Source organism: Lagenorhynchus albirostris, chromosome X, assembly GCF_949774975.1.
Source record: "Lagenorhynchus albirostris chromosome X, mLagAlb1.1, whole genome shotgun sequence".
NCBI lineage: Eukaryota > Metazoa > Chordata > Mammalia > Artiodactyla > Delphinidae > Lagenorhynchus > Lagenorhynchus albirostris.
Genome location: NC_083116.1, coordinates 44,196,868 through 44,209,945, shown reverse-complemented (window position 1 = coordinate 44,209,945; position 13,078 = coordinate 44,196,868). Strand labels below are relative to the sequence as shown.

Genomic DNA, 13,078 nt, shown 5'->3' with positions numbered 1-13,078 from the left:
AGCATTTAATCCATTCATGTTTAAGGTAATTATCAATATGTATGTTCCTATTACCAGTTTCTTAATTGTTATGGGTTTGTTTTTGTAGGTCCTTTTCATCTCCTGTGTTTCCCACTTAGAGAAGTTCCTTTAACTTTTGTTGTAGAGCTGGTTTAGTTGTGCTGAATTCTCTTAGCTTTTGCTTGTCTGTAAAGGTTTTAATTTCTCCATCAAATCTGAATGAGACCCTTTCTGGGTAGAGTAATCTTGGTTGCAGGTTTTCCCTTTTCATCACTTTAAATATGTCCTGCCACTCCCTTCTAGCTTGTAGAGTTTCTGCTGAGAAATCAGCTGTTAATCTTATGGGAGTTCCCTTGTATGTTGTCATTTTTCCCTTGTTGCTTTCAGTAATTTTTCTTTGCCTTTAATTTTTATCAATTTGATTACTATGTGTCTCGGCATGTTTCTCCTTGGGTTTATCCTGCATGGGACTCGCTGTGCTTCCTGGACTTGAGTGACTATTTCCTTTCCCATCTTAGGGAAGTTTTCGACTATAATCTCTTCAAATATTTTCTATGGTCCTTTCTCTCTCTCTTCTCCTTCTGGGGCCCCTGTAACGCGAATGTTGTTGCATTTAATGTAGTCCCAGAGGTCTCTTAGGCTGTCTTCATTTCTTTTCATTCTTTTTTCTTTATTCTGTTCTGTGGCAGTGAATTCCACAATTCTGTCTTCCAGGTCACTTATCCATTCTTCTGCCTCAGTTATTCTGCTATTGATTCCTTCTAGTGTATTCTTTTCTTTTTTTTTTTTTTTGAGGTATGCGAGCCTCTCACTGTTGTGGCCTCTCCCATTGCGGAGCACAGGCTCCGGACGCGCAGGCTCAGCGGCCATGTCTCACGGGCCCAGCCATTCTGCGGCATGTGGGATCTTCCCGGACCAGGGCACGAAGCCGTGTCCCCTGCATCAGCAGGCAGACTCTCAACCACTGCGCCACCAGGGAAGCCCCTTCCAGTGTATTTTTCATGTCAGTTATTGTATTGTTCATCTCTGTTTGTTTGTTCTTTAATTCTTCTAGGTGTTTGTTCTTTAATTCTTCTAGGTCTTTTTTAAACATTTCTTGCATCTTCTCGATCTTTGCCTCCATTCTTTTTCAAGATCCTGGATCATCTTCACTATCATTATTCTGAATTCTTTTTCTGGAAGGTTGCCTATCTCCACTGCATTTAGTTGTTTTTCTGGGGTTTTATCTTGTTCCTTCATCTGGTACAAAGTCCTCTGTCTTTTCATTTTGTTTATCTTTCTGTGAACGTGGTTTTCCTTCCACAGCTGCAGAACTGTAGTTCTTCTTACTTCTGCTGTCTCAGGGGGCCGTTTTCTATGGTCCAATAATTTTTTGAAAATGCTTCATAACTGAATTATCCTCTTGAAGAGTCATAATATATATAAATGTGTTAAAGGCTCTGAGAAGTACTGCTGTAATCTGTTTAATTCTGTTTGTTTGTTTGTTTTGTGGTATGCTGGCCTCTCACTGTTGTGGCCTCTCCCCTTGCGGAGCACAGGCTCCGGACACGCAGGCTCAGTGGCCATGGCTCACGGGCCCAACCGCTCCATGGCATGTGGGATCTTCCTGGACCGGGGCACGAACCCGCATCCCCTGCATCGGCAGGTGAACTCTCAACCACTGCGCCACCAGGGAAGCCCTGTTTAATTCTGTTTAACCCAATATATCCCAAACAGATTTGACCAGGGAACTCTTTTCTACATGGAAAAATTTTTGTATCTTGCACACACAGTTTTAGAAATTGCTGCTCAAAAAAAAATCCTGGAAGAAATTAACATATGGAAAAAAACTTTAAAGTAATCTAATCCAGCACCACATTTTTAAGTGTGAAAAAACGAGAGGTTAATGAAATTGTTCTTTCTGAGTATTTGAGAGAATGGAACCCTTATCTCCTAATTCTTAGTCCCCCTGTGCCCATTTGCTGCTCCTCTAGCAGGTTCCCTCCTGTTAAATTAGTCCCAGGAAGATGAAGCAGGTTGAAGGAATAATCCTGTCATTTTGAGTGAGATGTTTGTATCTTATACATTTCTTTAGTTATTTTGTTATATCTGAAAATTCTGAATTTCCCTTTCAGCCTTGGATTTTTTGCATTCTTTTAAACAATATGCTATGAAAATTTTTAGACATTCAAAGGGGTATAAAGAATAATATAATGAAAATCAGGATATCCACCATCCAGCTTAATAAAAAACATCTCCAGTAGACTTGAAACCCTCTATCCTTCTGTGATCAAACTTCCTCCTTTCCTCCCTCCAAAGTAACCACTCTCTGGATTTGGCATTTATTATTCTCATGCATCTATTTATACTTTTACTATATATGTATGGGTCTTTAAGCAGCATATGCCACTGCTTTATGTGTTTTTAAAATGTATATCAATGGTATGTATTCTTTTCCAATTTGTTTTTTCCTATTCAATGTTATATTTGTGAAATTCATCCACATTGTGATATGTGACTCTAGTTCATTCATTTTTCACTATTGTATAGCATTCCATTTAATGAATGTGCCATGATTTATTTATCCATTCTGTAGTTGATGGACATTTAGGCTGTTTCCAGTTTCTGGCTCACAGTTAGGGCTACTGTGATCATTCCTGTGTAGATATTCTTATGTGACTATTGCTATTGGGTATATATCTAGGAGGGAATTGCCCCATTGCAGGGTATGAGAATTTTTCACTTTGGGGAGATATTGTCAGATTGCTCTCCAAAATGGTTTACAACTTATACCCCCACCAGCAGTGTATAAAGGTTTTAGATGTATTGCATTAATTGGTTCTTTCTTTTTCCCTTTCTAATTCCTATATCTTTTATTTCATTTGGTTTTCTTTTTTCTTTTTTTTATTGGAGTATATTTGATTGATAATGTTGTGTTAGTTTCAGGTGTACAGCATAGTGATTATGTTATAAACACACACACACACACATACATATTCTTTTTCATATTCTTTTCCATTATGGTTTATTACAAGATGTTGAGTATAGTTCCCTATGCTATACGGTAGGTCCTTGTTGTTTATCTATTTTATATATAGTAGTGTGTATATGTTAATCCCAAACTCCTAGTTTATCCCTCCTCCCCCCTTTCCCCTTTAGTAACCATAAGTTTGTTTATTAATTGGTTCTTATAATACAATTCTCCTCATGAGGATGCATCTCTGATCTTTCTTCCCACTGGAAAAGAAATTGTATTTCTCAAAATTACTTGACATCTACCTTCTCAGGAACACATTTCATTGTTTCCATTTGTAAATGAAGGGGTTGGCCTAAGTAAGCTCTAAGGTCCCTACCAGCTTGACAATCTGTGTTCCCTGTGTTATTCATTAGTGAGAGCATCTGAAGCAGAACCTTGGTTTTTGGCTACATTGCAGGAATTATTTTAGGAACACATAACAAGGTTTGGTACAAATGAAATGTGTGTCTCGTCTCTTAGTGCCATGCTGTCAGGTAGAAAGGCAGTGCTGTGAGAGGGAGGGCCATCATGCAATGTCACCTTGGACTGGAGAGAGGAAACTATAGCTCATAAGAAGGGGTCTTCTTTTCACTTCCCTGTTCTTTCCCGAGCCTCTCATGATTTAGAAGTCTTCCTTATTTATTTTCTTCCAAGAATAATAAATGATTGTTGTAAAAATTATATATATATATATATAAAATATATGTACACACACACAAAGTGTATAAAGTCAAAATGAGGGTCCCCTTCATACAACTCTCCAGAAGCAATGTCGCTGAACAGTTTTTTGTTTTTGTTTTTTGTTTTTTGCGGTACTCGAGCCTCTCACTGTTGTGGCCTCTCCTGTTGTGGAGCACAGGCTCCGGACACACAGGCCCAGCGGCCATGGCTCACGGGTGCAGCCACTCTGCGGCATGTGGGATCCTCCCGGACCGGGGCACAAGCCTGCGTCCCCTGCATCGGCAGGTGGACTCTGAACCACTGCGCCACCAGGGAAGCCCATGCTGAACGGTTTTGTGTATCCTTGTAGGCTTTCTTTCTGTGCATACACAGAAAGAAGGTTTTTTACAAAACTGGAGTTATACCAGACATGTTCATTCTGACACTTTTTTTTTAACCTAAAATATATATCTTCAGCATCTGTTCAAATTAGTGAGTACAGATCTACCTCTTTCTTTTTAACAGCTACATAATATTCCATGGCATGAGTGGCTGCAATAATAGAAAAGATTTCAGTACTTACTAGATGTCAGAAACTATGAATTAACTCCTTACAACAAGGCTATGAAGTACGTCTTTTCATTATCCCCTTTTTTACAGATGCAGGGACTGAAGCATGAAGTCAGGGAGCTTGTCCAAACCTGTGCTGTTAGGTCTTGGAGCCAGGATGCAAACTCTAGTGTGCTGGCTCAGAGCCCACACTCTACACTGCTATGCAGTGCCGCCTCTCCGATACTTAACCAGTCCCTTGTTGATGGAGATTTGAGTCAATTGCAGTTTTGCTATTGCAAACAATACTGTAGCAGACACCCTCGTCCACTTCTGCAAGTACTTCTGTAGGGTAGGTTCCTAAACTTCTCCAGTTTATAGGTGGAAAGAGCTTATTCATTTGTTCAAAAAGCATTTACTGAGCTCTAAGGCACTGGGAAAGGTCTGAGGTCAGACTGGGAGAGTTGACTAGCATTTTACCTCCCAGATGTCCTTGGAAGGTCATTTAAATGCTCTGTAGGATTTGCCAGCTGGCTGATACCCCAGACCCACTGCATCCTGTCCATTCTTAATTGCTTGTGTCTTTGCCTGGGTAGTGGCATGTCTGAGTCAGCCCTTGGGCTCCCACCTGGTGGCCCATAGCCAAGAATCTTCCCTACTTACTAAGTGTCAGTGACCACAGTGCCTCAGAGCCTGGGTTCTAGAATTTACAGATGCAGAATAGTGTAGCAGTGAAAAACTTGTATTCTGAGACACACTAGCCTGGATGTAAATCCCAGTTCCTCACCTCAGAGTAACGATATCACTTTGAACAAGTTACTTACTGCCTATGTGCCTCCGTGTTCTTACCTGCACAATGCAGACAACAGTAGTAACTACTTCATAGGATTGTCCTGAGGATTCAATGCTTGATGTATGTAGACTGATTAGTTAATATATGTAAAACATGGAATACAGTAAATTTTAACTGTTATTATTTATTTGACTGTGGAAAAGCTGCTACACCTACCTTTCCATAAAACAGTTGAAGATGTCCATGGCACTTTGGTGAGGAGTGGGGAGGGAGGGAGAGAATAGCCGTTAAATAGCTAATATACTCACACAGCTCCAAATTCAAAAGGTACAAAAAGATATTCAGTAAAAACTATATCTCCTATTGGTGACATGGGGCTTTTGTGGGTGTGAGTAATTATTCTATTTCTCAACCCAAGCCATGATTATATGGGGATTTACTTTGTAATAATTCAATATATTTTACACATATGTTTTATGCACTTTTTTGTAAGTTATATTTCTCAGTTTTAGAAAGAGAGAAAATAAGGAAAAATCCCAAAGGAATGGAAGGAATTCTCCCACCTCTGTCTAGTAGCCACTTGATACCATTCTCCAAAGGCAATCAATGTTAACGGGTTCTTTTCTATACTTCCAAAGATATTTTATTGCATATATAAGCACATATTTTCCTTTTTTTAAAACTAATGTAAACTAACCACTTTATTTTTTATTCTTGTTTCCTTTTTACTTAAAAATATATCTTAAGAGATCATTCTATATTGGCACATAAATAGTTCTTAATTCTGTTTTTAACAGCTGTATAGAATTCCATTGTATGGATACACAATTATTTATTTAACAAGTCCTTAGTAATGGACAATTAGGTTGTTTGCAGTTTTTTTGCCATTTCAAGCCTTGCTTCAAATGCTAATGTTCTGTATACATCATTTCACACAAATGTAAGAAATGTGTATATCCAGAGCCTTTCTCTTCATGCCCCTTGGGATTTGTACCTACAAAATTGAGGACCTGTACACTCACCTGTTTGGAGTTCAATTCAGTAGATCAAGTTAGTTTTTGTCTCTTAATTCCATACTCCTATCTCACCTCTTCCTGATTCCCTCTCCCCACTGGTAGCCACTAGTTTGTTCTCTGTATCTGTGAGTCTGTTTTCTTTTTGTTATATACACTTGTTTGTTTTATTTTTTAGATTCCACATATAAGTGATAACATAGAGTATTTGTCTACACATAGAATAATTAAGCAACAAGGATATATATTGTACAGCACAGGGAATACAGCCATTAGTTTATAATAACTTTAAATGGAGTATAATCTATAAAAATACTAAATCACTATGTTGTACACCTGAAACTAATATAATGTTGTAAATCAACTATACTTTAATTAAGAAAATCAAGTCAGAAAACATTCACCGAGTGCCTGCTCTGTGCCTGGCTCTGTGTTAAAAATATGTGAGGTAGAAATAAATATTGGGCATGAATCTTGTCCTCCACCAGCCAACAAACTTGCTTTCATGCTGAAATCCTGGTATTCCACATATATTTAAAGCTTTTATCTCTGCCTAAGTTAAACAATGTCTCCTCCCTGAATCCTCCCAGAAGGGCCTGTATATGGCTTTGAGAACTAGGAAAAGAGTATTCCTATTGGGAAAAAGCCACAGTTTGGTATCTAGCAGGATACCTAGGGGAGAGCACAGACGAGTTGGTTCCACTGCAAAAGCATCCTCCATACTACTTCATGCATCCAAAGCTTCTCTCTCACCTTAGCTCAAAAACATCCATAAATATATCCTATATCCCTCCAGCTTGAAGTGAACAGTTCCTGTTCTGTGACCTTTCAGAGTATGATTTCTGTGCCCCACGTAAGGTATGAATCATTTCTCCCCTGTGATACTTGTTTATATGTCTTATTTCCCACACTCGACCTTTTGGGTACCAAGTCAGATTCATCTCCAATTCCTCACAGACTCTGCAAGTTAAAAGGAGGAATAGGAAGAGAACAATCAGTATGTACAGGTAGTAATTGGGACAGGATGGAGATAAATAAAGAGGCAGAAAGAAGAATCTTTATGTAGAACAAGGAGCACTGGCCAAGAGTCAGGAGGTCCAGGTTCACTTGTGTCTCAGCATCTTCATCTGTCAGATGGGATCATAATTCTGGCTGGGCCAACCTTACCAGGTCCATTGAGGATCAAGAAAAACAGTACAGCAGGCTACAAAAGCATGCCCTACAAATATAGCAAATGCTAGCATTTTGATGTGTGGCAACTGTTAAACATTAACATTTTAGCAAACCAAGGTCTAGAGAGGTGAAATGACTTGTCACAATCAGTGGCAAAGTCTGAACATAACAGAAGGTAGTCACGCTAGTACTAGAAAGAGTTTATCCCTTTTTGGCCTGTGTTGGGATTAGAAGATCTGAATTCCCTGATTCCTGGATTTGTTTTATTTTTATTTTGTGAAGCATCAAACTGACATCAGGTCAGTAGAGGAGAATAGGAAGGAAGGAATTTTATCTGTAGAGTGGTGAACCTCAAAAGAGAAAAAGGGATAGTTTATGAAAGAAGAACTACAACTGGCCACTAAAAATGGAAGGAAAAAGCTAAGCATTTCTAGTAGTTAAGGATGCAAAGTAATCCTCAAGATGCCATCTTCACTTACAAAATTGGCAAAGATATTTTAAAAATAAGAATACTAACTGCCGGCAAGTGTGCTGGGAAACTGGCTTTCTCATACATTGGGAGTAGTACAAAGTGATCTAACTTTATTCTAGGGCAATTTAGAAGTATGTATTACAAGTCTGGGACTTCCCTGGTGGCGCAGTGTTTAAGAATCTGCCTGCCAACACAGGGGACACGGGTTCTATCCCTGGTCCAGGAGGATCCCACATGCCGCGGAGCAACTAAGCCCGTGCGCCACAACTACAGAACCTGCACTCTAGAGCCCATGCGCCACAGCTACTGAAGCCCGTGTGCCTAGAGCCTGTGCCCCACAACAAGAGAAGCCACCACAATGAGAAGCTGGTGCACTGTAACAAAGAGTAGCCCCCGCTTACCGCAGCTAGAGAAAGCCTGCGTGCAGCAATGATGACCCAACACAGCCAATAATAAAGTAAATAAATTAACAAATAAAAAAGTATGTATTACAAGTCTGAAAATGGTTCATGCCCTTTGATCCAGGAGTTTTCCCTTCTAGGAAATTATCTTACGGAAAGAATCACAAATATGCACAAGGCTGTTCATTGCAGTGTGACGTGTTGAATTGTTAAAATAAATTATGGTATATCCATTCAGTGGGATAGTATACAACAATGATTACAGCTAACATTTATTGAACAGTGTGCCATTGCCAGACACTGTGCTAAGTTATTTAAATACATTATTAATTTTAATCGTTAGAAGTAGTCTACGAGGGCAGTCATCCCCATTTTACAGATGAGGACACTGAAGCTCAGAAAGGTTAACTTGTCCCAGGCCACATTGATATTAGGTTGAATAGTGTGGGTTTGACCCTAGGTCTGTCTGATGCAAAAACCCATGGCCTCAACCATAGCACTCTAACAGCTTTGCAGCCATTAGAAATCATCTTTTAGAGGAATAGTTAGTGAAATTCTAAACTGATCATGATATAAAAGGAAAATAAAAAAAGCATGATACAAAATTATAAATATATAATGAATATATAAATAATATGATGACAATTTTATTTCCAAAGTGTAAGTATATATTTTTCACAGGAAAACTACCATAAGGATTCACATCTGTTAGTAATGGTTATCTCTGGATACTAGTATTATAGGTTATTTTTAGTTTCAGTTATGTTTTTTTATATTTTCCAGTTTTTCTATAAACATGCATTATTTGTATAAAAATATTAATGTAAAAAGAGGGCTGAAAGCAAGACTTTTGTAGCCATCATACTTACAATATGTCCATAGCAGTACTTCATTTTTGATCTGAGTGGTTAATTCTTTTATGTTGGCGTTGGATCAGAGGGGAGCCACCTTTTCAACCATTCTTTAGGGCAATCTCTTTGGGGATGAGGAATGATGTAGTTGTGTGATCTCTAGGGACTTTGACCACAGTAAAATGTCCTTCAGACAATAAATTCTTGCACCTTCATGATCTGTAATGGTCCCAATCTTTGGACCATAGACCCATGAGGAGGAGGGAAGGGTACTTAATGTGAGGAGTCCACAGATCTTTAAATGTATAAGTGTTTTTCTCACTCCGTAAGTGCTAAAAGTACAGCTACTATGTAGGTGTGAGTGGGTGAAGTGAGATGTTTTTATTTTAAGAAGAGGCCCTTATACCTAAAATGTTGGGAACCACTGAAATAGAGACTAAAAATGGTGGCTATTTAATCATCAGGATCAGGAATCAAAGATGTTCACTTCCTGCCCATTGGATCAAAGCTGGCACATCTTTGCCCAGCACTAAAAGATATCACTTTTATCATCTGCAAGCATTGTTTTAGCCACCCATCCTCACCACACTTGTGTACATTCACTAAACTGTCAGTTGGTCTGTACATTTAACTTTTTCATTCATGTCTTTTCTAAGCTTAGCTCTTGACATCAAAAGCTGAACATGTCTAAAGAATAGTTTATTACGGAATACTGCTCTCACCTGCCCCTGCCACACCAAATTTGCTTCTTCTCTTGTCTTTCCTTTCCTGCTGTTGGCAATATTATCCACCCAGCTCCCAAATTAAAAACCTTTGACTCCTTCACCTCTCTCACCCTTCACCTCCAAGTGATCACCGAGCCCAGTGTGTTTTACCTCTTCAATGTAACTCAAAGCCATGTTCTCTGCTCCCTCCTCACTGCAACTGCCTGCCTATTTTGACAGCTCCTCAATGGGTTTTTGCCCAAGAGAATCTCTCCACAAGGCCAGAGGGCTCTTTCTAAAATGCAAATCTAGTCATGTCACTCCCCTGCTTAAAGTCTTCAGTGCTTTCCTATTGTCTACGAGATGAAGCCTTAGAATCCTCTGCTTATCATTCAAGGCATGACCCAATCTGGCCACAGCCTCACCTGCTACTCCCCACAAAGCACCTACCTTGTACTCTGGTCACACCATACATTTTATTTTTGTGCTGTTTGGAATGTTCTTTTTTGTTTTATCTTCTCTGCTTAATGGCAATCTGATTTCTCTTTTATGACTCACTTCAAGTATATTTCCTCTAAGGAGACTTTTCCTGACATGGCCAGGTAGAACTCACCTCATCCATCCCTTCACTACAACCCATAAATACTTCTACAATTAATGCAAGTAACACTTTATGGCTTGATTTTCCCCATGTCTGTTCTCTCCGTATGTGAACTCCTCAGGGACAGGCACCATGTCTTTTTCATCTCTGTGCCTCCCAAACTCCAGCCATACTGAACTTACTGTTCTCTGAACATGCTGTGCTTTTTTTTGTGACATCCGCCTTTGCACAGGTGGGTCCCTCTGCTGGGAATGCATTTCTCCCTTTCTTCCCTTCTCTGCACAGGCAAACATCTACTGAGTCCTTCAAGACTCATCTCAAATGCAGTCTCTCTGAAATCTCAGATAGAGTTAGTTGTTCCCCACTCTGTGCTCCCCTAGCCTTCTGGTCAAACCTCGATTATAGCATTTTCCACGTAAGTGTTTTATTATCATTATCAGCTTATATGACTGCCCCCCTCCATCTCCCACACCCCATCCCCAGGCAGCGAAATCTCAGCATATAATCTTTGTGTCTCTAGCACAAAGCACAATAGAGAAACAATAAATATTTCCCTGATCAATAATTAAATCAAATTTTGATGGTACATGACAGCCTGGGAAAAACTATTGGATAGGTAAGTAAGCTTTGAATACTTATTTACATAACTGGTCAAGGCACCTCTAGGGAAGTGGTGGATTTGCAGTCCTTTTCTAGATCTTGACTCTAAATTTCTCCTTGTTACTCTTCCAGGTGCTTATGCTCAGCGGTTGGTGCACTGCCTATCCTCACCGCCCCCCCATGAGCCTCAGTTCTGATGCAACCTATGGTCATGCAGGGATGCCCTTATACCCTCCCACGATGTCATGAGTGGCGGGCAGCTGACCACTTCCATCACAGCAGCAGCCTCCGAAGCACCTGCCCCCAGCCTCAGGTAAGAGGCCGAGAGCAAAAGAAAGACCTGTGGAGACAGGGTGGACACATGATTTGTGTGTGATCTTGTGGGTATCCATGCTTCCTAAAGCTCAGGGGTACTGTCCATATACATGAAACCTCTTGGACAGCACGAGGTCTCCTTTGGCCCATCCTTGTCACTCATGAGGCCTTTTATGGGGGGGGCATGGGGCAAAGGAGGTGTGTTGAGCTGGACAAGCCAAAGGGCCCACAATGGCTGAGGGGGCTGGTTTTATGTTAACCTCCCAAGGGAGGTCCCAGAAAAGCATGATCCTTCAGGGTATAGCCAAGGACAAGACAGGACCTTCCTTTGTCTTGACTTCTCTGTGGCTTACCTCATATTCCATACCTGCAGAATATTCCCTCTCCTTCCATTGGCTCTTCTTCTCAAGTCCCTAGTCTTACTCACAGTGGGTTAACCCCACTAAGACTCCCCTGAGTTTCATACTGGCCTCTCCTGTCTCTCTCCTCCTATAGAAGTGGAGTGGTGGTGCTGCGTGTGCCCACCTGCATATGTTCTAGGTGGTCAGAGTATGTGTGAGAGGCAGTAATCCCAAGAGGGCAGCCCCCTTTCCTGACAATTAGGGAGGTCCAAGGGAAAGCTGACTAGACAAGAGAGAAGTATCAGCATACTTTGGCTTGCCCTACAATGCTTTGGGGTCCAGAGGCCACAGGAGTATGTGAAAGTACTGTTTCTTAGTATCTCACAGATGGACTGCAGCGCTGAGTCACTATTCAGCTGCAAACAGCAGCTGAATATACAGGGAGGAGGAAGAGAGCGACACGGATGGAGAGGTGGCGTGGATGGAGAATGTAGGTGCTGGGGAGCCCATCTGGGGGAGAATAATGAGGGAAAGTCAAGGTCCAGAGAGGCATAAGACCCAGGTCCTCCCAAGCTGTTTTCACATGTCTAGCCAGAGAGAATTTGCTGCTTGTAACATATTCTCAAAGTCAGTGTCAACTGAGAGTCCCCCTGTGCACCTACCCCTTCCCCAGACTGGGGCTTTCAGAAGGTTGAGGGATTGAGAAGCATGGGTCCTTCCATAAGGCTTGCCTTGCTCATTGCCCACCCCCTCCAAACTTCTCCACCTGGCAACGGGACCTGAGGGCTTCATTTTGTGAGAGAATGGTGAGACCAAGCCCTCTCCTCGGTCACTGTCTAGTTTCTTCTCTTCCTTTTCTATGGCTCTGACTTTGTCTTAAAGTTTCAAGAGATAAGGAGAGAGCCCTATGGGGAGTGGGGAGTGAGAAGCAAACATTTTGGCCACAAAAGCCGGAAGTAGAAGGCTATTGATAGGGAAAGAAAACTATGATTATTCATTATTTGCCTATTGTGTGCCTGGCTCTGCCCCAGGGGACTTGTGATTATTAGGGGGAACTCGGAGGGGAAAACAGGGTGATGGAGCATAGTAAAGGAGCCAAATGGGGGCATAGGAAACTGAGAAGAAGGCTGGAGGGAATGAAAGGCTAACATGGGTGGAGCCCAGCTCATCGTGGGTGCTTCCATCAGAACCAGACAACTAGGCTGTGGCTGGATCACAAGAGGCCATTTCTAACTCTGGGGCATTCCCAGTCTGGGGAACTCTGTGAGACTGGCTTGGGACCAATTATCCCAGCATAAGCCAAGCTGCGACACAGAGCTAGAGCCACTCCCTGCTCTTGGCCTGCTGTCCCCTGCCATCCCCCATCCACCCCGCAAGGCTCTACCCCGTAGTCCCAGAAAGGGTCAGGCAGCTGCTCTAACTATTCCTGTAGGTGGGCCTCAGCATGGAAACAATGTGGAACTGTGGAAAGCCCAGAAGACTCTGTGGGAGATAAATGAGGATTGGAACAGAACTCTTTTTGGTCAAAATGAAGGGTTTTGCCTCAGTGCTGAGGGGTGGGGGCCCAGCTTGGGAATGTTAACCTTTCTCCAGCCAAGTCTGCTGGCAAA

At 41.4% G+C, this 13,078-nt stretch overlaps 1 protein-coding gene across 1 annotated transcript in view; it reads left to right on the top strand.

The window, feature by feature from the left end:
* Positions 1 to 11,008: 11,008 nt before the first annotated feature.
* The window catches only part of DRP2 (dystrophin related protein 2), a 28,708-nt gene continuing 26,638 nt past the window's right edge, over positions 11,009 to 13,078 (top strand). Inside the window, exon 1 of the mRNA XM_060137233.1 lies at positions 11,009 to 11,125. Within this exon, the coding sequence (XP_059993216.1) occupies positions 11,009 to 11,125 (117 nt within the window). The remainder of the gene's footprint in view (positions 11,126 to 13,078) is intronic.